Source organism: Panicum virgatum, chromosome 4N, assembly GCF_016808335.1.
Source record: "Panicum virgatum strain AP13 chromosome 4N, P.virgatum_v5, whole genome shotgun sequence".
Taxonomy (NCBI): domain Eukaryota; kingdom Viridiplantae; phylum Streptophyta; class Magnoliopsida; order Poales; family Poaceae; genus Panicum; species Panicum virgatum.
The window spans coordinates 34,338,815-34,365,449 of record NC_053148.1 but is presented as its reverse complement, the minus strand read 5'-3'; the positions used below and the strand labels follow the sequence as shown (position 1 = coordinate 34,365,449).

At 42.2% G+C, this 26,635-nt stretch overlaps 2 protein-coding genes across 2 annotated transcripts; both read left to right on the top strand.

Annotated features, from left to right (window-relative positions):
- Window positions 1-5,734: 5,734 nt before the first annotated feature.
- LOC120670608 (V-type proton ATPase subunit B 1-like) lies at window positions 5,735-12,063 on the top strand. The gene is made up of 15 exons (XM_039950753.1): window positions 5,735-5,923; window positions 6,340-6,407; window positions 7,083-7,138; window positions 7,246-7,344; window positions 7,466-7,525; window positions 7,847-7,958; window positions 8,122-8,327; window positions 8,669-8,797; window positions 8,989-9,126; window positions 9,671-9,821; window positions 10,309-10,391; window positions 11,109-11,156; window positions 11,241-11,294; window positions 11,378-11,461; window positions 11,546-12,063. The coding sequence occupies exons 2-15, from the start codon at window positions 6,350-6,352 to the stop codon at window positions 11,729-11,731; spliced, it is 1,464 nt and encodes a 487-aa protein (XP_039806687.1). The 5' UTR covers window positions 5,735-5,923; window positions 6,340-6,349; the 3' UTR covers window positions 11,732-12,063.
- A 2,061-nt stretch (window positions 12,064-14,124) lies between these two features.
- Window positions 14,125-18,694, top strand: LOC120670607 (transmembrane 9 superfamily member 7-like). The gene is made up of 7 exons (XM_039950752.1): window positions 14,125-14,399; window positions 15,792-15,956; window positions 16,083-16,192; window positions 16,451-16,544; window positions 16,749-16,861; window positions 17,036-17,183; window positions 17,264-18,694. The coding sequence occupies exons 1-7, from the start codon at window positions 14,268-14,270 to the stop codon at window positions 18,419-18,421; spliced, it is 1,920 nt and encodes a 639-aa protein (XP_039806686.1). The 5' UTR covers window positions 14,125-14,267; the 3' UTR covers window positions 18,422-18,694.
- The last annotated feature ends 7,941 nt before the right edge of the window (window positions 18,695-26,635 follow it).

Genomic DNA, 26,635 nt, shown 5'->3' with positions numbered 1-26,635 from the left:
AGATTCTCTCAGAAATATCTCAGCTCCAAATTTTCATTTGAAATATTTTTGCTGACATACTGTCTAGCATCTTCATAGACGTTAGGAACTTCTTCTGACTGTACAACTTTTTTTTTTATAATACGCCAATGAAGCGATCATTACAGTTTGTCTGTTCCAGTTACGTCGCTTTTATTGTCTCTCCATCGATCGGTGATCCAATCCAATCCAATGCACGCCTGATGGCCCACAACAGCTGTCCACGTGGTCCAATACCAGCAACTAGTCCGAGACCATACACGTGGCAGGAGTACACGCGTCAGCCACTGATCACATTTGACGAGCACAATACCGCGCATCCAAAGCACAAATATCAGGCGCGGATGAACTTGTACATTCTTTTACCATGGCCCATGGCCTCCTTGTTAACTTACTATTACTTATAAATAATTTTTTCAAATGGGTTATGCAAGTACAAATTGCTAGATTAGAGCCCAGGAAGGAAACAAGATAACACATGAAAATAACCTATGTACATCTTTTAATGAAATTAACCTATGATCATTGACCTTTTCTTTTATATGTTGAATTGAACTTGAATATTTCGTGAGCGCAAAAATAAAAGGTGGGCGAGATGAGAGGCAGCGGTCCCAGAAATCATGTCAAGGCCATGTCTCAATCAACCTTTAACAATTTTCACATCCAGCTGGAAATGAAGAGTCAACAATCTTTGATGTCTGTTTCGAAGGGTCAGGTTGAAGACTTCAAGGGCATTTCTCTGAATAAAAATACATCCAGGGGGTGAAAGGGAGAAGGTATATGTATGTGCAAACAGCTAGTATTATTTTCACGTATACATGTGATAAGTTTTATTATTTTTTTCAAGAAGATGAATACAGTCATTCTACACCAAAACTACATCTCGTCACCCTCCACATGTTCTTACATCTAGCATCAACTTTTTGTAATATTTGCCCAGTTGAGATTCTACAGGCCTTGTGACAAAGCGCCCACATGCATGTATAACCCATCAATGATACTCCGGTTTTGTTTAATACAGAAAATGATCTTCTCAAAGGCTGTAGCTAGCATAGATAATATAATATAGTAAAACTCACAGGGCAATAAGAAAAATCAACTTCATTTGTCCCATTAAGTACATGCTGTATACGATTTGGTACTTTCATTGCTTGCGTAGGGACGAGCATGCTTAGCACATCTTATGAAATGCGTGAAATTTAATTGTGCAACTTATGGAGGAGTGGATGACCGAGATGACTTTTCATGGGTTTTTTTTTAACAGAACCGTCCAAATTAAACCGATTTAAGTGTGCTAAATATCATCTTAGAATTAATCAAGTTGGCGTGTGAGTTAGGTCCACCTTGCAAGGTTAAATCGGATCGATTCGCCGTGACTCACGGATATGAGAACCTTGATCTCTCTGTCACATCGTAGTAAAGAATTGGAATGGAATGGAATGATGATGAGATGAATATAATGATGTTACTGTTGGAGGCTTAATGTAGTCCACCATGCTTGTTCTAGATGTTGGTGCAAACCTAGTTAGTATTGTATGATAAACTTGAGCTAAAATACTGAAAGTAAGGATCCACTATTAATAGCTTTTCAGCAAAATAACTCCAGAGCCAAAGAGCTTTGCATGTCTAAATAATGGGCTAAGTATACCCATAGACGGGTAAGTCTTGCTGAGTATTAGTATACTCAGGGTTTGTTGTTACCCTGTTTTTCAGGTAGCTGCTGCTGGTTGAAGCTAACCATGATTCACACCAGTGGGCTCGATGTGACATCCTCACGACTTCGTAGTTAACATTGTTTTCAAACTGAGCTTTTATATAAATTCCACTGCATGATAAACTCTGATAATGTTTTTAAACTCATTTTTTTGTAAAGCTTTGCTTTGTATTTTATATCTAAAAACTTCTGTCTACTTGTAATCATCTGTGCTCGTCTTCGCGCGATACTTCCAGTGTTTTCAATCCTTAACCCAACAGGCTGCCGGATTACACCGTTTTAAGTGCGCAGTTACTTGATTAACACTTAAGATGATAGTTAGCGCACTTAAACCGGTTTAATTTAGGTGGTTTTGTCACACATAGGTACCTAGGGAGAGACATGCATACTAGGGTTTCATACAACTCCTAGAAACGTAAATGCACAAATACTTAAATAAATATTGAATATTGAAATTAAGGGTTATGCTCCGGGGCTTGCCTGGGTGAACACTATATCAGTGTTAGTACTAGCAAGGCCTTGGGCCCTTCCGACCTTGGGCCGGGTCTTCAATTGCTCCAGCTTGACAGCATCTCTGGCCCAAGCATGCACTCTAGTCAGTCCTTCCATCTTCAGGATACGTTCACCAATGCTGTCTTGTGGTTCGGTTCCATCATCATGTGCTTCACGTCCGCGCATCATACATCTAGCGTATCTAAATGATATGTAACGATGCAAATGCATGAACTTAAGGAAAACAACACAGGATGCATGAGTGCTCATGATGCAAGACAATGCGATGTGATTAACAGAAACAATAAGGTTGGGCAATCATTTACCGAGCAACACAACAAACCAATAAGCTTAAAGGGAAAAAGGGTTGGTGCTGCAATACGAGAGTTCATTCAATTTATTTTAGCATGAAGGGTTTCCTCCAAAAAAGCATTACTAAACTCGTTTAGAAAAACAAACAATACTATAAATCAAGAAAGATTAACTATAGACTTTATTTAACTTAACAAGCAAACATAAGCAAGCTAACAAAAATAACCACTAAACTGGTTCTCAAAGGGTTAAAAAGATTTACACAGGAGTAACACAATTGTTGAATTTAACCATGCAGAAAACAATTACTTAGCAACACTTTTTAAAATACAGACTATAGCTGGGAACTAAACAATTGCAAAAACTTAACTTAAGGACATGATCTAGTAAAACAAAACTTACCAGCAAGCCAAGATATTGACAGAGCATGCAACAAAAATTTACGATCATTTATTGATAAAAAAGTATTTATTTTAGCTCTAACAAGTTAAACTGGACAAATAAAGATCTACGAGCATGCACAAAGCCTCTGAACATGAAATTTTTACAGTGACCTACACATGTCAAGGGTAGGCTACTGCATAAATTTCATAATTATTAGACAACCAGAACTGCAGATACAAAATAAACAAGCATAAACGAGCATTAAACATGATTAAAACAATGCATCATAGAAACCTTAACCAAAGAGCAGGTTTTATATTTTTCCTAAGTACTGCATGCCAAAATAAAATTAATCCAACTGGTTTTATATTTTTAGCATGCTCCTAAATTCAGATATGCAATTAACAAGCTACAAACACACTTATCTTGCATAATTAAAACTGCACAGAAAATTTTATCAAACCACACATTTTATGATTCTATCACACAGATCATGAAAATATGAAGCTAACAAAACAAGTTTTGCATTTTTAGCATTTTTCTACTATTTTCTATGAATTTTCAAAGTTTGCAGCTAATTTAAACAATTTTGGAAACCCTAAACCGTAAACCAGGGGCTGACGGCCAGACCCCCACAAGTCAGTGGGAGGCCACGGGCCAGCTCCCAGGTTGCCACAGTGCGAGCACGCCATGCCCATGGCCGGCACGGCGCCGGCGGCGGCGTTCCCACCGGCGCGGGGCAAGGAGGTAGGGCGGAGGGGCACGGGCACGGCCCACGGAGGCCGGTGGCTCCGATGCGCGCGACGGCGACGCGCGAGCCCGCGTAGGAGCGGGCCGTGATGGGCGCCGGCGGCGGTAGCGCCGGAAGGAGAGGGGAAAAGGGTCGGGGAGGAAGAGGAGGGCGCGGAGAAGCTCACCGCGGGCTCGATTTGGGCGGAGGGAGGCCGGAGAGGGATCGTCGGCGAGAGGGAGGCGAAGCTCCGGGCAGCAACAATGGTGCCCGGCGGTCGGGAGGCCGATTCGGCCGGAAAGTGACTCAATCGAGCTCGGGGACGTGTGGAGGTGGTGAGGGACGTGGTTGGGGAGGTGCTTGCTGAAGGAATCGACGGACAATGGCGCGAGCTGGCCGGAGCGGCGACGGGGGCGCGCCTCTGCCCCTGCTTGGCACGGGCCGACCGGAGGAAGAAGAAAGGCGGCTCGGAAGGGGAATGACACTGGGAGCGGATAAGGGCGGCCTGCGGGGTGCGAGGAGCGTCGTGATGGCCGACGCGTGGAAGAGCAAGCGCCGAGGTGCAGTCGCCGGCATGGGCGAGTACGGCAAACAGGAGAGGGAGCCAGTAGCACAGTGAACAATTTCAACTAAATTTGAGCCGATTTTGACTATCTATAACTCCAAATTTCATTTTGGAACTTGAAATTTGATTAAAATGAAAGTTGTAGAGGAAGAAGAGATCTACAACTTTGATGATGAACAAAAGTTGAATTGAGTTTTGGATTAGGGAGAAAATGGTATTAAAGCCCGGCTAGGATTGATTAAACAAAGCCAGCTTGGTTAACACTAATGACCCCGATTAAGCGATAATTAGCGGCTAATGTACAAGATTTACACCAGGGGTGTTACAGTTTTCATAGTGAAACAATTGAAGTAGAGAGGTGAGCCGGACACTAATACATTTTTTTAGATACTCAAACTTGTCCCGCTATCTCAACCAGTTCTCTAACTTGTCATGATGTATCAATTGAAAGAATTGAACATGCCACATCGATGGTGCATTTTACTCTTTTAACTCTTTTTTTAACTTCGATGGAAAAGAGGATGGATGGTTGTATAGTTATACTAGGTGATTCCCCGCGTGTTATTGCGGGATTTGAGAGAGTTTTTTTGATAAACTATGATTGGGAGAGGCTGGGAGCTGAGAAGTCAGACGATGAGCTGAAACCCATCAACAGTGGCACTCTCTAGTTATGATCATTATGTGTGATACTACTAAAAATATTTTGTATATGACCGGCGAACTTATTGCAATAGGCTTTTCTTAGAAATAAAGTTGTTGCATTACGGAAGAATATAATAAAAAGGTAGTGGAATATTATATCGAGTTACGTTAGTTATAGAAAAACGTAATGGTTAATGAAATATTATGATGTCCATATGCCATGTATATTGATATGTTGCAAATAGTAACAAATAGCACTGGTATAATCTGCAAGAAAAAGATTGTCAGTTTGTCATATATATGAATAGTTTAAGATAACCCTCCATGTTATCGTTTTCTCCTGGTTGATTGAGAGAAGAGAGAAATAGGAACAAATACTTCTTAGTGGGGACCAACTAAACTATATAGGTTTTACAGATTTCATGACCCGAAGGAGGTGGTGTATACATAAGAAATAAGAGAAACTCTAGAACATGTGAAACAAAACCAACTTCTTGATACGGAAAGTTAAGAGTTTGAAGTAGTTGTGAAGTTTCTTTGAATGTTTATAATAGAATTTTTTATTGCTGATAATTGGTTCTCATAACATGATCAAATAGCTCAACTTGCACATACACATTTTTATATGCATTTCTGAATAATGGTTACAAATAATTCAGTGTGAGGTGAATGGAAATTTAGGTGGTTTCAAGTGGATTTCTCTTGAAATGGAATTTCAACTCACTGTGCATACTCGATTTTACTACTCCTCTCTACAATCCTAGCGGAATTGTCGAATTCAAGTCCAAAGTGGAAAACGAGTGTCGCTGTCAAACTCAGTTTAGGATCTCCCTTGAAATTCAGTATTCGGCCAGGACAAACACGCAAAACGGGCCTTCCTGCCCACGGCCCCTCTCTCTCTCTCTGATTATAATTTTGGGCATTAATTGCTCGCCTCCTCCCCTCCCCTCCTCTCCCTCCCATCCGTGTCGTCGCCTATCCGATCTGCCACCTCCACGCCGTCTCGCACGTTCCTTCCCCAACTTCCGCAGCGCAGGCGGCTCCCCGCGCCGCGATCCAGATCCAGGTAGCTGCTCTTTCCCCCTCGATCTCGCCTCCCCTACCTCCCCCTCCCCTCCTGGGCACCCGCCGCTGGTTTGGAGGAGTTTGATCCGTGCGGGCTGGAGCGGATCCCTTCCGTCGCTCGAGCAACGCCTCTCTTCCCCCGGCGCCACTGGTTTGGAGCTGATCCGTCCTGCGGGCTCGTGCCGAGAGCCCTGAAATCCGTGTCTCAATTTCGGGGGGCTCGGATTTACTCTGCCTGCTGCGGATTCGATCGCTGCGCGTGGTGGAGTGCTAATCTCTATCTGTTTCCCGACATTTTACCCCCCTGGGCCGGAGTGGCGGAGTGTCCAAGTGATCTGCGTGGGTTAGGGTCTTGGGGAGGCGAGGATCAGTTGTTTTTCTCGGTTCTGATGGCTCGGTTGCTGTTGCTCGCTGCAGGTTCTTCAGCATGGGTCTGGTGAAGGATAGCGCCGACATGGAGGAGGGAACCCTCGAGATCGGCATGGGTGAGTCACGAGCCCGCTCGACGAGATCCGAGCTTGCGCAGTGTGTCCTAGGCTCTTTAGTTTTGTGATCAATTTCGGATGTTGACGTGTTAATCGAGTCACGGTGGCTGTGTGCTGTACGGTCGCACTGGTGGTAGCATCAATATCTTAGATATGTAGGGATGATTTACGCTTTGAGAAGTTAAACACCTTATTTGCAATTGAGCTTAAGTTACAAGATAATAGGTTATTGACTATGATGATAGTTTGGTATGCATTACCAATGCGTTGAATTTTGTAATGTGTTGTGTTCTTAGGTAGGTTGCCCTAAAAATAAGTCAATTCACAGTACCAGGGCTTTGTCGAAGCATACAACCATAGTGCACCTGTGGGGATGCATCTAGTTCATTTTAACATTTATATTTTGTAGCCTTGGAGTTTCAATTATACAACCAGTCATCAAGTTTGGCACTCGGTCTTTGCTAGATCATGCTTTTAGTATAAACTTGATCGTTTTTTTGCCAATTGTTTTAGTATAAACTTGTTTCAATTATGCAACTAGTCATCAGGTCAAACTTTTTTTTTGCCTCATTAGAACTAATGCTGTTTGCTGAGTTGTCATTCTGTGCTACACGCGTTTTAGGCTACCTAACAAAGATGATGTGTACTAGTTAGTAATTTGCTCTATATGTGCAGAGTACAGGACGGTCTCTGGTGTGGCCGGACCTCTGGTTATATTGGACAAAGTAAAGGTGTGTATAGTTTTCTTAAATATGCTGCTAATTAACCTGCAATTTTTTAACAATTCAGTCTACTAGCCTCTTATACTCAATTTGTTTGCTTGCATATCCATCTTTAGGGCCCAAAGTACCAGGAAATCGTGAACATCCGACTCGGAGATGGCACAACTCGCCGTGGTCAAGTTTTGGAAGTTGACGGTGAAAAAGCTGTTGTGCAGGTTACTTCTTTTACTCATTTTCTTTATAACATAACATTTCCATTTTGATTCTGAGGTCCATTATGCAGAAAACGGCAAGCTTTTATATTGATGTCTGTGAATGAACTGCTTTGTTCATCAGGTCTTTGAAGGAACTTCCGGAATAGACAACAAATACACAACTGTGCAGTTCACAGGCGAGGTATCTTGTCAAATTTGCTGTTTATGTACTGATAAAGTGTTTAGCAGGCAAAACTCTTTGAATTAGGTAGTTTGGATTTGGTGATCTAGCTCATAAACAAAATGCACATATTATTGATATCTATATCTAGTTTAACCATGAAGCTATTTATAGTCATGTTAATTGAGGAAGGACAATTGGATAACATTGGAAGAATGAAGTGTACATGATCTTCCAGATTGAAATTTAACAGTGACATCGTTTTCTTTCTCCTTGTTTGTATATATATCGAGAAGTTGCCACCTTGTTTGCTTAGTGACTATATGTTACTTTTCTTCACAGGTTCTGAAAACTCCTGTATCACTTGATATGCTTGGGCGCATTTTTAATGGTTCTGGAAAACCTATTGACAATGGCCCCCCGATATTGCCTGAGGCCTATTTGGATATCTCTGGTAAGTAATTTCTGAGTACTAGCATGCTGTTAATGTCTACGTTTCTCATAGTGGAGTGCATGATCATTGTGGAGAGGTCGCTTTTAGAATTTTTGATGGTGTTAAATCAATGAATCCTTGTCTTCCATTTTTGTGTAATAATGTACACTGATGTTTATTCCAGGAAGCTCTATCAACCCCAGTGAGAGAACCTATCCAGAGGAGATGATCCAAACGGGGATATCCACCATTGATGTCATGAACTCTATTGCTCGTGGTCAAAAGATTCCTCTCTTTTCTGCTGCTGGTCTCCCTCACAATGAAATTGCTGCTCAGATTTGTCGTCAGGCTGGCCTTGTGAAGACATTGGAGAAAGGCAAGCATGCAGAGGTAGCCAATGTCCTAATTACAAACCCCATCGACCACCCGAAAAATCTCTATTTTCCATATTCCAAATAAATGTAAAAAAGTGCAAGCAATTAAAAAGGAAAAGGAGTTTCACATAAAGGTGGATAGGCTTAACATTTTATAGCCTGGTAGGAATTCTGCTCGTATATTGCCTTAAGTAGGTTATGGTGCCTGACAGTTTTCTCATATCTGAAAATATAGTTTTCATTGGTCCTAATGCACTTATTCTCTATTCTGCGAGGGCAACATTTTTTTATAGTGTAAATGCATGCTTTACATGTTCAACCACGGCTTAACTGGTTCTGCTTTTTTATAATCTGCAGGGTGGTGAGGATGACAACTTTGCTATTGTGTTTGCTGCTATGGGAGTGAACATGGAAACGGCCCAGTTCTTCAAACGTGATTTTGAAGAGAATGGTTCCATGGAGCGGGTCACTCTTTTTCTGAATCTGGTACTTACAGTGACTTGCTATACAGAGTCATTTATCGTTTTATTTCTTCTAAGAGTGCTATAATTGATTCTACAAGGATTTAGAAAAAAAAAGCATGGATCTACTTAATGATAATCCAAATATACCATTAAAATTGACCTAATTAATGCCTAGCAAAGCATATTCTTAATGCCATGATGTCTGCTTTACAGGCGAATGACCCTACCATTGAACGTATTATCACCCCTCGGATTGCACTTACAACAGCAGAATATTTGGCGTATGAATGTGGGAAGCACGTACTTGTCATCTTGACAGATATGAGCTCCTACGCAGATGCACTTCGTGAGGTATTAAGCTTTGAGATTTATCATGTCTTGTATGGAAAATTCATAAGGACATTGTGAATCATGATCTCTTTGTTGCAAATATTTGGTGCTGCTATGTTTTGTTACTGACGATCTCCCTGATCTTTTATGTAATTGATTCATGAGTTGTGTAGCATTATAGCTTCACTGCATGCTGGAATTTATTATCCATGTAATTGTGGCGTTTGTGTTGGAATGAACTAAAAGAAAGCTTTGGTGCCATAAATCTTGTAGAAACTTTGAATGTGCATTCTACACTGCCCTAAATGGCTAAATGGATGCTAGCAAGATGCCTTGATGTTTCTATTAGCTTGTGGTCTTTCCCCCAGTACTTAGCTTTTTATGTTTTTATTAGCTTTGATGGTATTTTTTTAGATCATCATTAAGCAACCCAGACTAGTTCTATTATAGTCTTGCATGTCCCTTTTTATATCTTTATATATCTTTAACACTTGCGTTTAGCTAATAAATTGGTAAGTTGATGTCTTGTGTCTTATAATGTTAAATGGGTTGTGCTTATTTGTAGGTATCTGCAGCTCGAGAAGAGGTGCCGGGTAGGCGTGGTTATCCTGGGTATATGTATACTGATTTGGCAACAATATATGAGCGCGCTGGGCGTATTGAAGGAAGATCAGGCTCCATTACCCAAATTCCCATTCTAACAATGCCTAATGATGGTTAGTACTGAAATTAATTGCTTTTCTAATATTTATTGTTACTATGCCTTATCCTTAATTCCTCCAATCGCAAAACTTTTTAACTTTGGCGGTTTGGCCATCAATCCTAAAAGCTTATATAGATTGACAGTACATGATTGAAATTGCTAGATTCATTATAAAATATGTTTTAATAGTTTATAGCTTTTTCATTTAAGATTATATGTATATTGCTAGTCAAAATGAAAAAGGTGACTTAGGAACAACCTATATGGACTTGTATTTGTGACTGGAAGTGTTGGTTTTGTACACTTTTGTTCTAGTTCAGCGTGAACCAGTTTTGCTTCTATTTGTCTGAGCTGACTCCACAGCCTACTATGGCCAAATCATTTTCGTCTGACCCAGTAGACCAATTTTAAACTAGTATCTGGTTGCATTTATATTTGTCATTATCATGCATTTCACTTTCTTGGCTATTTAACTCAAATATACCGTGTCTCCTAAACAGATATCACACATCCTACTCCTGATCTTACGGGATACATTACTGAGGGACAGATATACATTGATAGGCAGCTCCATAACAGACAGGTGCTTTTGCATGTTCCTTTTTTTTTGGAGTTATCAAATGGTTACAGCTTCACGTGGGGCAACTCTGGAATTAGTTATAGCTCTCATTTAGCATTTGTTATCCCCCCCTTCCTCTCATATTGATGCCTCAAGAAATAAGATGTGTAATGTTTCCTTTCTTTTCACTTTTCTTATTTTATATATACTAGGGAAGATGTACATGCCACAGGCACGTATTTAATTTTTCTTCCATCAAGCAATGATGTTATTTATTTTCTTTCCAAAAATAATACATATCTTTCTTTTCCTTCCATAAAACAATGATGTCAATTAATATCATTCCAAAACCATCAAGCAACAATGTCATTTATTTTTCTTCTAAATAATACACGTCTTTCTTTTCCTTCCATAAATAATGATGTCAATTATTGTCCTTCCAAAAGAAAAAATGACGCGAATTATGGGGCCAATGTATGTGCAAAGGAAAGTATGTGTATGCTAATGGAAAATAAAGACGTGAGTACAAGAGGTGGGTATAGGAAATTGCTGGTGTAAAAAGTAATAGGATTTTGGTGGAAAATATGGACGAAACCAATCTCCCCCTCCCTTTCGTCAAGCTTTTTGGCATGACAAGTGGGGCCTCCGTGAGGGGTACGGTGGGCCTAATCTTGGTGTGAAATATTTTCAATTGTTTCAACTTTTATAGTATAGACTGATGTGATGGCATATTACTTTCAGATTTATCCACCTATCAATGTGTTGCCATCTCTCTCCCGATTGATGAAGGTAAGATAAGTTTTCTGTATGCTGTCACTCTGTCAGCATTTATGCAGAAGGCTAGTTCTAAGAACAGCTGAACTACTCCTGCAGAGTGCTATTGGTGAGGGTATGACGCGTCGGGACCATTCCGATGTATCTAATCAGGTACCTATTTTGAATTCAGATGCTTGGTTTTCCTTCAATCTATGATGTGTAAGACGAATTGAAATGTAACCTTTTCTGTTCAGCTTTATGCCAACTATGCAATTGGAAAGGATGTCCAGGCTATGAAGGCAGTCGTTGGAGAGGAGGCACTCTCATCTGAGGATCTGGTCTGTTGCGAGTGAAATACATTCATAAGTTGGTGTCTTTATAAGTCCAAAACCTAATGATCAATTATTTTATGTCTTGCACAGCTTTACTTGGAGTTCCTCGACAAATTTGAGAGGAAGTTTGTGACACAAGGAGCATACGACACGAGGAACATCTTCCAGTCCCTTGATCTTGCATGGACATTGCTTCGCATCTTCCCACGCGAGCTCCTCCACCGTATCCCTGCAAAGACCTTGGACCAGTACTACAGCAGAGACGCTAACCACTGATTGTTGATCAGGGTTCCAATGTTTTGGCAAGTGCAGCTTTGAATAAATTGAACAGATTGGCCTTGTGGCCTTTTTGCTGTATTTATCTATAGTCAGGTCCAATTCTTTTCCGTTGGTGAGCGCAAGTTATTTGTAGATGACTCGGTCACGGCGACATTTGTAATATTATGTTATGTATCGCTATATCATACACTTGAGTTATTTGTTTCACCTGCAATAACTGTTAGCAAGAGCATTCTGGGCCAGGATGTTCGGACGCACTGGTTGTATCTACATTTGTGAATGAATAAAGGAGGGGAAATAAACTGCGGCAACACAGATGCTGCCTAACATTGTTGAATGTTCTCTTTCGGTTTGCTATTTTAACTACAGGTTCTGATGATGCTTGTGTGATGTGTAAATAAGCTTTTAATTGGAGGCCTCCCTCAAGTTTCAACTGTTTGCTCCGTGACAAGTTGGTGGCAGTATTTCAAATGCTTGCGTGTACGGCGCACTGTGACTTAGGCCCCGTTTGGTTGCGCGGTGTAAAAATTTTGAAAAGGCATCTTTCTACATTTGAAGTACTAAACATAGACTAATCACAAAAATAATTACAGAACTCGTCTGTAAATTGCGAGACGAATCTAACGAGCATAATTAATCCGTCATTAGAGGTTGTTACTGTAGCATCACTGTAGCAATTTAGCGTCTGATTACAGCCTAGTTAGGTTCATTAGATTTGTCTCGCCATTTACAGACAGCAGTCGCAATGCTTTTTTTTTCGTCTAGATTTAAGTCTCCATGCGGGTGCCGGAATTTTTTTTTGGAATTTTGGTTTTTGGAACTGAACACGGGCTTATTTAGCGTGCAGAGGAGAAAAGTGTGTTTTCTTGGGTTAGCAACCACGCCTAATCCTAGAGGCAATGTTAGGCTAGGCGGTTTCTAGGCGGTGACCCATCGCCTAGAGCCTAGGTGTTTTTAGGCGGTTTTCTAGGCGGTGTTGTACATGTATATATACCTTCCTATACACATCAATTATATCTCTAAAAGAAAAGAAAATCTAAAGACTAGTGGGGGCAGTGGGCCTAAAGTTGGACAAAAGGCCCATCAAAGCAGCACAACTCAAGTCCCAACCCTAACTCTACCTTATCTCCATCCGATGCCTACTCCACCTGACCACCTCTGCTTCCTCCTCCACCTGCCTCTTCCTCTGCTGCGCAGCCGCCACCGCCGCCTGCCTGCTCCTGCCTCCTCCTCCGCTGCCCAGACCGCCGCCCCACCCTCCCCTGCTTCCTCCTCCGCTGCCGTCGCCCTCGCCGGCGCGGATTGATTCCGAAGCCTCTCCCCCGCCCATCCTTGCCTCCTCCTCCGCCGCCGCCACAAGCCGACCTCCCCGCCGCCGCTGCAACCTCCTCCGAGCCTCTGCCGCCGTCGCCCGACGTCCCAGCCCGCCTTCCCTTCGCTGTCGACGTGGGGGCATCGCCTAGGGCACCGCCTACCTCCTAGGCGAGGCGGAACCCCTCCGCCCAGCGACTAATCCCGCCTAGGCGAGCGTGGAACGCCGCCTTGTTGAACATTGCCTAGAGGACGTTGGGTTGTTCGTTGCTGTTGATTTGGCTGTGCTCTCGGTTTTGGGTTGTTGGTTTGCATTTAGGCGCAATACTAGGTAAATGTCTTTAGAAATTCTTTATGTGATAAAAGTTGCAACAAAATATTGTTTTCTTGAAATAGGCATTATTTTTCATCTCCCAAATATATGTCTATAAGGCATGGGACTATTCGACTGGCCGGGGCTGTGGCTGGTGCTGATCTATTGTGAGAAAAAAATACAACTGGGCGGTTGGCTGACAAGCTAGCTGAACAGAGTGAATAGTAGTACTATTGACTAGCATATGATAATATTATTAGTTCAAATATAATATGCATTATGACATAATTTTTTGAAGCTAGTAGCATGAATTTTATGTTGTTAATTTGATCTCGTTTGACCAACCACATTTTTAAATGTTCCACCATTCATCTAATGATCTAGCCCGGCTTTACCTAAATACCTGATCATGAGCAGACCTCAAGCAAGATATATCGTATGATCATTCGATAAACTTTTCAAAATCATCATGACGGTGTAACATCTTTAAATGCAAATGTAGAAACTTTTAGTTCACCAAGCGCACTCCTGGAGGCCGGTTAATCCAACAAACTCCTATGTTTGCTAAAATATAATCTAGAAAGCTTGCACCGCAGCACATGATATGCCTGTGATTTTTACAGCAATTTTTCAAGGAAAAACTTACTCAAAAAATGGAAAAAACTACAGTTTTACCAAACTAAACAAAAGTCCAAACGAAGCCTTCTTTAAAATCTACAGGCGTTTACCTCATTTATTCAGTTTCTTTCTTTCTTTTACGAGGAATGGAATAATCACTGCCTCCTCCCGGGCCTCGAGCCGCGTGTCCCGTCCCCGTCTTAACTACTCGCACTTGCCCACCGGCCGCCGCCTCCCTCGCCCCGCCCATCCCACTCTTTTCCCCGTCCAACGCCACCGGGCCGCGCACCCATGGCGAACCCCGGCGGCGGCCTGCGCCCCCGCCACCTCCTCATCTTCGTCGCCGCCGCCGTGCTCTGCGCCGTCTCCTCCCCCGCCGGCGCCTTCTACCTCCCCGGCGTGGCACCCCGCGACTTCCAGAAGGTGATCCACCGACCCATTCCCTGCCTTCTCGCCCGCATGTTTCCCCGCTTCCTCTCCCTGTCCGATCCAGCGGTAGGTGTTTGTTCTCTGGTTGTCGGCGCCCGCGGATCTGGCAGTGCTGGGAGGAGCGGCCTCAGATCTGGCTTCCGGGACGCGCGGGGAGAGCAGTGGGTGCGCACGTGGTTTAGGGTTTAGGGTCATTGCATTTGGTGTGCACGCGTGTTCTGGGCGTGTTTTTTTTTTTTGGGGGGGGGGGGGGGGGGGGTTATGCTGCGCGCCCATGCCGGGGCCTGAGAGGGTTGGGGAGTTTAGCTCTTACGTTCCTTGCGTCGCCCCTGACGCTGATAACATGTTTTTCGTCATTCGCTGCGGACTGTAGTGTTGCATTTTGCATAGCTCGATTTAGTGGTCACTGGGAATAACAGTGAATTTTGGAAAATACGGAGTTTCTAGTGTTTTCTTGTTTGCGTTCATGTGTGATAACGTATACACTGCTGTGGTTGTATATGTTGCTGCTTGATTTTGTTGTTGTTTTGTCATTGACAAATTGAGCTTAATTTGGCCTGTTAGCTAAGTGGGTGTATGGGGGTGGAGTAGATCACTCATCAATCATAAGTTGTCACCAATTGCAGTTTCCTTCAGTCGGTTTCATTAAAGATTAGGCATTCGAGTGGCAAGTACTGGAGGACTTTATAGTGAGCTGAAGCATTGCCTTCATATAACTAGCTAAATCTGTATCATTTTTGCTAATTAGCGAAGAGACAATTCATTGCTAGCAAACGTGCATAAGTTAATGGTATCTTGTTTTATTGATATAGCTTTCATTCTACTTACTGGAGTTGCTCTCTAAGACGAAGGTTTGGGATAGCCAAAAATTCTAAAGAACTATGATACACATGAAATTGATCTAGTTCCATGATTCTATCACAAGTGGATTTGGCAGAGTGCATGCATTGTGTCTGTTTGTTAATGAAGTTTGAATCTCTTGGTTCAATGCTATTGAAAATGCTGCATTGGAGTGTTGATCCACCAGGTGAGGCTTTGCCTGTAGAGGATTGTAGGTAGTTGGTGGTTAATGCCTCACATAGTCAAAGTGTAATCACTATGGTAGGTTTTAGTCAAAGTGTAAATCACTATGGTATGTAGGAAATACGTAGATAACTTATACACTATTTTATAATTCAACCAACAGATGGATTTTTCTCTTTTGACTTTTACATTGTGTATTTGTTTTATCCATTGCAAGCTTGTTGTCCTGATATCCACTGATTATGATATAGGGATGATTGTTATTTGATCATAGAAGTGGTGACTCCATACTGCCCAGAATATAAACAGAATGCCAAATATTTGTATTCTAGTATGAATTCTTTATGACCACCCACTGTGCAGGATGATGAGCTTCAGGTGAAAGTCAACAAACTGTCATCTATAAAGACACAGCTTCCATATGACTACTATTTCCTGGACTACTGCAAACCTGAGGCGATTAAGAACAGTGCTGAGAACTTGGGTGAAGTCCTTCGTGGGGACCGCATCGAAAATTCTGTCTATAATGTAAGGGCATGAAACCTTTTCTTTTATACTTAGTTCAAGTAAAAAGAAGGGGGATTGCTTGACAAAAATACAAAATACTTTGGGAACCTGTTTGATCAGCAGTCATTTCATTCTTGATTAATACAGTTCAAGATGAGGAGGGATGAGAGTTGCAAGATTGTTTGTCGAAAGAAGCTTTCTCAAGAAGCTGTGAAGAATTTCAAAGAAAAAATCGATGATGAATACCGAGTTAACATGTAGGTTTCAAGTTAAAGCTGTTTTTTTTTTATTTTTAATTGTCAGTAAACAATGTGACCATCTGGTAAGTAGAATTGAGTTTTTTCTGCTTCAAATTTGTGCATATGAGATTTATCACTCTATTTTCTCACTGTCATTTGCTCATTCGATTGCCATGTCCGTGAGATATTGACTGTGCATGAATTATCTCACTATATGTTATGTTCAGTACTGTGCCTAACTGAATTTATTCTGTTTAAAAAACTTGTGCATGTTAGGATTCTAGATAATCTCCCAGTTGTGGTACCTAGACAGACACGGGAAGGAAGCCAAACACCAAGCTTTGAGCATGGTTACCGAGTTGGTTATAAGGTGAGCATAACAAATTTATGTCTCACAAGTTAAACATGAATTAGTTAAAATATTTATTGGATACCTTATTTGATTTGAATGAAATATTGCCAGCTCAAGGATGACAAGTATTATATCAACAACCACTTGAGTTTTAAAAGTTAAACATGAAATAGTTTAAATATTTGTTCGATACCTTATTTGATTTGAATGAAATATTGCCAGCTCAAGGATGACAAGTATTATATCAACAACCACTTGAGTTTTAAAGTCTTGTACCATGAAGACCAAACTTCTCCCGATGCTCGCATTGTTGGGTTTCATGTGATTCCCAGCAGGTATGTCATGTTTCATGATCTTTAGCTTGCATAGTAGATGTTTGCAAGTTACATTTTCTCTTCACCGATTTCCAATATTTTGTTCTTTCTGCTTACAATGCTTCCCACTTCCATCAGCATATCAACTATGAAGTCATCTATATTTGATTACTTCTTTCTGCTCATCTGTTACAGCATCAAGCATGAATATGGTGCCTGGGATGATGCTAATCCCACAGCGCAAACTTGCAATGCTAACATTAAGATTACACCTGGTAGTCACACTCCTCAAGAGGTGGCCCCTGATGCATATGTAGTATTCTCTTACGATGTTACCTTTGAGGTATATAGCTCATTTCTCAAAGATTGTGACAGAGATTGTTGTTCCCCAATTTTGATTAATTTTGAATTGACCTATTGCAGGCTAGTGATATCATATGGGCATCTCGCTGGGATGTCTACCTTCTTTCTAGCGATAGCCAAATCCATTGGTTCTCAATTGTTAATTCATTGATGATTGTCCTATTCCTGTCTGGTATGGTAGCCATGATCATGATGAGAACCCTTTACAAGGACATAGCGAACTATAATCAGCTTGACAATCAGGATGAGGCCCAGGAAGAAACTGGTTGGAAGTTAGTGCATGGTGATGTATTCCGGCCTCCTGTCCATTCAGGCCTCCTTTGTGTTTACGTTGGCACTGGCGTGCAGTTCTTTGGGATGACACTAGTGACCATGATGTTTGCGCTACTTGGATTCTTATCGCCTGCAAACCGTGGAGGACTCATGACTGCTATGGTCCTTTTGTGGGTGTTCATGGGTGTACTGGCAGGATACACCTCATCTCGCCTGTACAAGATGTTCAAAGGCACTGAGTGGAAGAAGATCACCCTCAAAACTGCCTTCATGTTTCCTGGTATTATCTTTGCGGTCTTCTTCTTTTTGAATGCCCTCATCTGGGGTGAGAAATCATCTGGTGCAGTTCCTTTCGGAACAATGTTTGCTTTGTTCCTCCTCTGGTTCGGCATCTCTGTGCCACTGGTCTTTGTTGGAAGTTTCTTGGGATTCAAGCAGCCAGCCATTGAGGACCCAGTGAAGACAAACAAGATTCCCAGGCAAATTCCCGAGCAAGCATGGTACCTGCAGCCAGCTTTTGCAATACTTGCTGGTGGTATATTGCCATTTGGGGCTGTCTTTATTGAGCTCTTCTTCATCCTGACATCGATCTGGCTGAACCAGTTTTACTACATCTTTGGCTTCCTCTTCATAGTCTTCATCATCCTCATTGTGACCTGTGCTGAGATCACGATTGTGCTATGCTACTTCCAACTATGCAGCGAGGATTACCACTGGTGGTGGAGGGCATACCTGACTGCAGGCTCATCGGCGCTCTATCTGTTTGCTTATGCTATCTTCTACTTCTTCAACAAGTTGGAGATCACAAAGCTTGTCTCAGGCATCCTGTACTTTGGTTACATGCTGATCATCTCTTATGCCTTCTTCGTGCTGACTGGTACCATTGGCTTCTATGCCTGCTTCTGGTTCGTGAGGAAGATCTATGCTTCTGTGAAGATCGACTGATAGAACCAGTCTCTAGAGAAACTTAGAGCACCTTGTTTCCAAGGTATGGTTGCAACATCGTGCATGCTGCTGCTCGGTTGACATGTAAAGGAAACTGGGATTTGAGATGGGATTCCATGGTTTTGGTAGAATATGTGTAGTCTATTAGGAGTAAGAACTGCTGGAAGTTTAAGTGAGATCTTGATACGTGATGATCAACATGGATTTTGTACCTTTAAAGATATTGAGTGCGTCTTGTTATATGCCTTATCGTGATTTTCTTTGCCTGTTCCACCTCACCTCGTGTTTGGTATTGTGCTCTGAATAGGTGGGCATGCTTTCCCATGGGCTGTGGGTTTGAAATCTTGATGCTGCTAATATTTCACTAGTATGTCAACCGTCGTGGCCGTGCAAAAACATAGGGTTTCTGATCGCTGCCTGTTATGTGGAAAGTGCTTTGCATGTTGCATGGGTCAGTCAGCATTCAGTACTTAGTATCCTTTCATTGTAAGAGTTTAATTTTGTAAAATAAGATTAGACGCTGCATCTGTTTTCACAAGTTCGACAACTGGGACTCCAGCACCTAACCTGTTCACTATGGAGGTGTTTTGGTTAATGTTGTTCTTTCTTGTGATTGTAAATTGGCTTTTCCTGTACTGCTCGTCATTGGATTCATTAGCAGCAGCACTTCCACTCCAGCAGTCTACTACACTCCCATGTAACAAAAACATGTAGTCACTCGTCTACAAGCCCAATTATATGGCCTAGCAAGAAATCAATGATGCTGAGACATCACTCATTCAACCTAATTCAAGGCTAATAATCTATAAAGATGCACAATAAACCAAAATTAGCCTCACATATCTTTTTTTTCTTCTTCTGAATACACAATAGCACAGTTTCAAGATTCACGTCAAGGACGATAGAAGCATGACTAGCATGAACACTTATGACCACCCACATCTAGCTGCGCCAAGCCTCTAGCCCCTATCAGAATCGAGAGTTATGCTTCCTCTCTAACTAATTGCAGCATCTGCTGCACATTTGGCAATACACCATTTAAAACACATGGCTTTTTGTGTTTTAGATCATCCATGCCACAAGGACGATCACTGCCTCTCTTTTTTCTTAGTTGAGAGGACACCTTGTCAATGGTCTTAATCCACCCATCAATATTTAATATTGTGTTAGATTGTCTTCATTTTCAATATGTGCACCTTAAACCTTTCCAAAAAAAAAAGTGCACCTCAAGGGAAAGATCTCTTAAATATAATGGACCGATTGTATAGGCTCTGATGCATCCAACAACATTCCAATGATCCGGTACCTGGTATTTATAGAATCAACTCTAAATGCCAGGCGTTTGAGATCGAGCTGCAAAAATTCCATAAACAAACACAAAGTTGTGTTCGCTTGGCTTGTCAGCCAACTATCCAGCAGTACTGTTCTCTCATACTAAATCAGCACCAGCCACCAGCTACCAGTCAGTCAGCAGTACTGTTCTCTCATAACAAATCAGCATCAACCATCTGCCACAGCCAAGCGAACACAGCGAAAATTTGGTGTCGTAGGTGCAATTCAAACTGCAGCAATCCAACTATCAAAAATATGATTATTGCATCCACACCATACAAATGTGATAGGACACGGTTCCATACGATGCATGCCACGCAATATAGCAGTCTATCTTTTCAAACACATACATGCCACGCGGTGTGATGCCCTCCACTTAATTAATTTGGTGGCCCCAAATGTCTTGTGGCTACTCTATGTCTTGTGTATGCCCTAATAACTTTATAGAATAACATCCAAACATATCTTCTATCTTTTTTTTTGTTCCCTTTTGATGTTTCGTTTTCCGAGGTCATGTACTTCATGAGTGTGGTTACTATCTCTCTCTCTATATATCAATATCATCGCACGTGCTCTTGCACGTGTGCACAATACAAAATAAATCCCTCTACTATTCCGTGATTGGAATAAACAATTATGGCAAAAATCCCTGTTGTGTGATTGTGAACGAAATGACCGTCGGTCGATCATTGTCGACCACATGTGTTTTGTACGTATCTGCACGAGGAATGTGCTGCATGCCCCTCAAGTCAGTTTTAGAAAGTGTCAAAAATATCATCAGCAAATTGAGGTCCATAATTTAAATATGTTTAATTGACATGTCTTAATTAAGGGGTGGGCGAAATTTACAAAAGTCGCCCACACCATCACTGCACACAACACATATTCAAAAATTGTAACATTTCGTGTAGACTTAAATAGAGATGATTCACATACGAGAATTCTTAGCTTTTCCTGAGATAAAACTTTGGATTTGATCTTCTTCCATTTGAATCCATTTAGACATCGAACTATATAGTTACCATAATGTTCAGATCAAGTGAAAAACTGATAGATAAACTAAAAGGTTGTAGATCTTAGGGTTGTTTGGTTCCCCACCACAATCTGCCACAGCTACAGTTGTGACGCCGCTAGAAAAATGGTCGCTGCTTGGTTCATGAGTTGGCACGCCATGCTACTTCCAAGTAGTTTGCTGTTTCTCACCACAAGTGTGGCGTGGAAAATCTGCGCCACAAACTGTGGCGCCGCCTCACCTTTGTGTGGCAACCGGTGGTCGGCTACCAAACAGCCCCCCACATCTAGAGCTGTTATTTTCTGATAGAGATTAATTTCATATAGATTCATATAACAAAACTTGTTTCTCAAATGCACGTATGGTGATGACCTTGTGACCCAGCAGTAAAATCTCATCCACCTGGCAATAAGGTACCTTAGCGATTCTAAATGGTGGATTCCACATGGACCAAACTTTGGTTCAACTGTACTCGTTGGTCGTCCGGGAATGAGCGACAAAAAACACTGTTACCTCTGTCTCCAAAATATAACAACTTTAGACTTAGTCAAAGTCAAATATTTTCATTTTTGACCAATAATATATCCAAAATAATTACATTTAAGTAGAAAAGTTACATGTTACAATAGTTGGTTTCTTCATGAATAAACTAATATTACTTTTATGTTATCATTCTTTATCTTTTTATTACCATATGTAGTCAAAGTTTAAAAGGTTTAACTTGAAGAAAACTTACAAATAGCTATATTCTAGGATGGAGGTAGCGTGTCCAGACTTGACCAGCAACCACCGAATGGCATGGAGGCTCCTTTGCGTCCGCGTTGAACCAAGCTTGATGCCTGTGGTATGCAACATAAAAGTGCATTGCGATGCATTATTATTGTTCATGGCACAAGAACACAATTTACCATATTTAATTATAAATGGAAAAAGACTATTTTACTACACTCACCAATCCACTATGTCCGCTTAGTCCTCTCAACAAAATTAGGCTCAATTCGCTCCCTTGAAAAATTTTAATTGATCCATTCTAACCTTGATGAAATTTATATTTTTTATTTCTCCTTATATAAATTGGATCTTAATTTTAGATTTTGTGAGTTGATATTTGTGAGGGAGTAAAATGGACTTTTCCAAGTTAAAAATGATGTTAGTACCACATTCTCATCCACTCAAGGCTTCAGTGCATAGTACGGAAGGAAAAAATACCCCGGGTTTGATCTTTCTGAATTTGAATTTTCTTGCCAAGTACATCTTTTATTTAGGTGATTCTCTACGAACATTATCTAGAATTTCCATGGATAATTGTAGGATAGGAACATTAGTTACAAAATATTTGAGCACTAGCGAGTACAAACACATAAAAAGTTTTAATATACATTTGGATTATTGATTAAAATATATGGACGGTCTATAAATTAAACTTGGCGTGCTATATGTTATTTAGAGCTCCATACTCACAAACTGGACTTTGAGTGTCGTCTAGATATCTATACTATCAAAATATAGAAAAAGCCTCAGTCCAAGGCTAAGTACAAAGGAGAAAAAATTAAGCCTCTTTGCCAGAATTCCTATAGCAGCTTCTTGGCTGAATCCAGCTTTTCTATCAAACAGTTTTTCTAAGAGAAGTGATTCTACGATGATTCTGTGAAGTCATTCTCTGAAATGAACTAAGGTGTTGGGAGCTGAAAAAAGTAGTTTGTCCTTATTCACTTCTCGCAGTGGACCTATTCTTCATAAAGTTAATCTTAGAGAATCATAGAGAATCACTTTCATCTAGAGAATAACTTCTTTAGAAAATCAGCTCCCATAGAAAATCAGAATCAAGTAGTGAAGCTCGACCAAACTGACCCTAACAATTCACAGGTGATGAGGATAGAAAGTAATGCTGACGTATATCAGTATATGGTGAAGACGTTGAGTGTAGGGTGCGGAAGGACCTTATAAATCACAGCCTGGAGTGCTGATAGATCTGACTTTTTTTACCTATATTTTAGGTTATGTTTTTTTTCTAGTTGTTTGAAATATTAAAATTTCGAACAATGAAAATTGTGAAGATCGCATTCATAGCTCAACTATTGCTCCAGCTCCTGCTAGCTATCATAAAAGCAGAAGCAGGGTCCTAATGTTGGAACTCTAGTGGTCGTGGATGGGCGGCGGCTGGTGAGGCCACACACGACCTGGCGGCCCTGGAAGCCCAACTTTAATTTTTCTATATCCAGCCAAAAGGATATGAGCCGCTCGATCGCAGAAGGGAAATTTTGAGCATAGTGAGTGATGATGTAATGCAGACTACTATGCTTTCTGTTCATTTGCCAGCGATTTCTTCTCTGACGTGTTAGTGACTCAACATCACTACGTCAGAGAATCCGCTCTGATAGATGAATACTGCACGCAGCAGCTAGCCTTCCTCGTTCACGGTTCATCCGGCGATGGCTCTCAAGAAAAAAAAAACCGTCGCGGCTCACCCAAAACAGCATGTGCACCATACAAATAAGGGAAATTTGTGTGTGGGACACTGCCAAAAAGTGGATTTATACTAAGCACACTACCAATGCCGATTTTGTTCCTCACACACCATGAAAAAGTGGCTTGGTGTGCAGCACACCGCACCGAATAATGTAAATGTTTGTAGCTCAGATAAAAAGCGAAAAGACCATATTGCCCTCAGCAGGCCCAAGCTGCGTGCCGGTCTGCTCGCCTGCCCATTCCGCCGTGGCTCGCCGCCGTCCCCTTGCCCGCCTGCACGGCCGCGGCTCGCCGTTGCTTGCCTGTGCCGCCGCGGCTCACAGGCCAGGCACAAGAAACACCTGCCACCGGCCGCTGCTGCTGCTGGCCGACGCCGGCCATGGACTTCGACGACCACGACGACGGCGACGAGATGGCGCCGATGCCCGTGAGCTCCAGCTACGAGACTCTTCGCGCGAGAGTGCTGAGCAGCGCCGGGGAGCACCGCCGCCGGGCGTGAGGGAGCTCAACCGCCGCCTTGGGTCACTGCACGTGGAGAGCTCGGCGGCCGCGAGTGAGCGCCGTCGCGGCTGCGCCTGGGGAGCTTCGCCGCCGGGTACGTTCGCGGGCAGTGCTGGAGACGGATGCGAGCTCGACGTGGAGGTGTTGGGAGGCGGGTGGTGCTGGAGGTGGAGCCGAGCTCGACGCGGAGGTGCTGGAGGCCGATTCGGCGGAGGAATCGTTCGATTCGCCGGCGAGCAGCGATTCAAGCTCCCTCCCCTCCGCGCGGGGCCTCACTGCGCGTCCTCGCCGCGCTCCCCTGGCGGAATTGAGTCCGCGCCCGCGCGCGCTCGAGCTCGGCGGCGGCGGCGGCCGGGCCAGCAGAGCGCGCGCGGGGGCCTTGCCTCGAGCTCGGCCGGCGGATGGCCGAGCGCGCGCGGATGGCCGGCGGCGCCTCGCTCCCCTCCTCTCCATCCTCAACGGGCGCGGGGGCCGAGCGCGAGCTGCGCGGTGGAGTAGGGGAGCTCCAGCTCGCGGCTGCCGGTCCCTCGCGGCGGGGTCTCGTAGCTGGAGCCCCCGTGCCCCGGCCTCCGCGCGCGCCGGGTCAAGGGGCGGCAGCGGCGCGGGCTGGTGTCGAGGGGCGGCGGCGCAGGCTAGCGGCGGCGGTCGACGTGCTGGAGCGGGCGCGGGGGAGTGCCGGCGGTGGCCTGTCGGAGGGGGAATAAGATGACATGTGGGCCCGAGGGTAAAATGGTCTTTTTACACCTTCACTCAGCTAAAAATGATTAATATACTTGGCGTGGTGTGTTGGAGACAAAATTGCAATTTCACGATGTGTTGGAGACAAATCCAGCTTTCAGGATGTGCCTCACACAAAACCACTTTTTCAGAGTGTCCTACACACAAATTTCCCTACAAATAATGGCTGCTGAGATTGCCGGCTGCACGTACCAGCAAATAGAACTTGTCGCCTTGGCACTTTATACTAGCTCGCTCCATCCACGAATATATAAGGACTTCTGAGTTTGAAATATATCAATGAAACGACGCGTGGCATTCCTTGAGAGGTAGTTCCTTTTTCACCTTTGTATACACATACGTTCACTACTACAAAACGACACATCCATCCCACCCATTGTCCCGGTCATATTTGGATCCGGGATTGATCTAGATATTAGTCTGGCATTAGTCCGGGTTGAACAGCTAAGGGATGGGAGAGAATTTTAGCTTGTATTGGAACCTCCATCCGGGACTCAAAGTCTATCTTCAATCCCAGTTTATGTTACCAATCGAGACTAAAAGGTCAGTCATGATTGGTGTTATTAGTCATGACTAAAGAGTTCTTTAGTTCCAGTTGGAGTTATTAATCGGGGCTAAAACATCCTCCATATGTTAGTTTTAAAAAAAAATCATCTCATCTAAAGTCACATATATGCTGTGTATGTAAGATGGTAAGAAAGCTTTACGCAAGATACAAGATGTTTGAGTTCAAGTTCCGCGGACTATATATGTGTGGCTGTTAGCTGCTTGCTAATTAATTTTTTGGAGTTTCAGACCCTTAAGCGTCGTATTCGTGGTCCCGATTCGAAAATCAGGACTAAATAGCTTCCGAATTGGAACTAAAGGCTGTTTCTGTAGCAATAGTTGAAAATACTGGATCCACAGCCATTGTACCCCTCCGATCTGTCTGTTACTTTTGTTCCTATAAGTGATTCAGAAGGATTGATCTAGAACTTTCAAAATCTCTGAAATGTACTCTTGTATTGTACCACAGCGCGCAGCTACATACTGCACTGTGTATGTCGGAATATATAAAATGATTCTGTCCAAACTAAGTATGCTATGAAAAGGTTATACCAAAGAACTTATTTTGAAAATCGTTTAGGTATAAACCAAAAATGAGATCTGAAAATTATTAGGGAAAAACCGGATGGTCTATATATGTTATATATGGTTTTGATTCTCTCCTTGATGCCGCTTGGGGGCAAGGTTATGTATATGAACCAAAATAAGGATTATTGAAAAGTCCGATGAATCTAAGGATTCTTCTCCGTATGAATGAGGCCAGGATTGATGGCGACAACTCGTCTATGATATGTTAATGGCGACAACATAAGATTGGGACACTCACTATACAAAAACAATTTTTAGTGGTGGGTATAAACATAATTTGTAGATGCAGGTGCGTGGTACCTGTGCCTAATCTCACAGCTACGAATAGTTGCAGGAGCAGATAACGTGACCATCCCTAGAAATCGATTTCCAGAAAATAAAAATTAGAAAAAAAATCAAAATAACAAAGGAAATAAATATCCCTGCCAACTAGCTCCTCTACTATAAGGTACAGTTTTTCTAAAAAAAATATGCACACTTGTATAAATTGAGGTTCAAACCACTGACCTCCAGCATCACGCATACCCACCTCTCCACCACACTACACATTCACTTATAACTCTATGAGGTATTCTATTCTTTTGTATCAACTCAAAAATTGATTTGTTGACGCCGTCAACACCCGTCCCCAGAAATCCGTTTCTAGAGGCAGGTGACGCCATTACCCATCCCTAAAAATATTTTTCTATTTTATTCCAAATAATCATTTAAATTTTAAATATAGTAAAACAAATAAAAAATAAAACTTCCACACTATGTTTATTGTGAACTATGGATATAGAAAAAATATGCTAAGTATATTTCAGTGTATATAAAGGTTAAAATAGTGGAAACCTTAAGTATGACTTGAATTGCAGGAGATACTATATAGTTATAGCCTTGTATAGAGCACAATTATTTAATGATCTTATGATTCTAAAAGATCTTAAATGAATAATATATAAATAAATTTTAATTTTACCACTAGAACTTTTATATGGAGCTACTCTACAACCGAGGCTTTTTAATAAAATTAAAACTTCTAAATT

Coding starts and splice junctions, on each gene's coding strand:
- LOC120670608 (XM_039950753.1), top strand. CDS start 6,350: ATGGGTCTGGTGAAGGATAGCGCCGACATGGAGGAGGGAACCCTCGAG. Junction 8,328..8,668: donor AGAAAGGCAAGCATGCAGAG/GTAGCCAATGTC, acceptor TATAATCTGCAG/GGTGGTGAGGATGACAACTT. Junction 11,295..11,377: donor ATTCCGATGTATCTAATCAG/GTACCTATTTTG, acceptor TTTTCTGTTCAG/CTTTATGCCAACTATGCAAT.
- LOC120670607 (XM_039950752.1), top strand. CDS start 14,268: ATGGCGAACCCCGGCGGCGGCCTGCGCCCCCGCCACCTCCTCATCTTC. Junction 14,400..15,791: donor CACCCCGCGACTTCCAGAAG/GTGATCCACCGA, acceptor CCCACTGTGCAG/GATGATGAGCTTCAGGTGAA. Junction 16,193..16,450: donor GATGAATACCGAGTTAACAT/GTAGGTTTCAAG, acceptor TGTGCATGTTAG/GATTCTAGATAATCTCCCAG.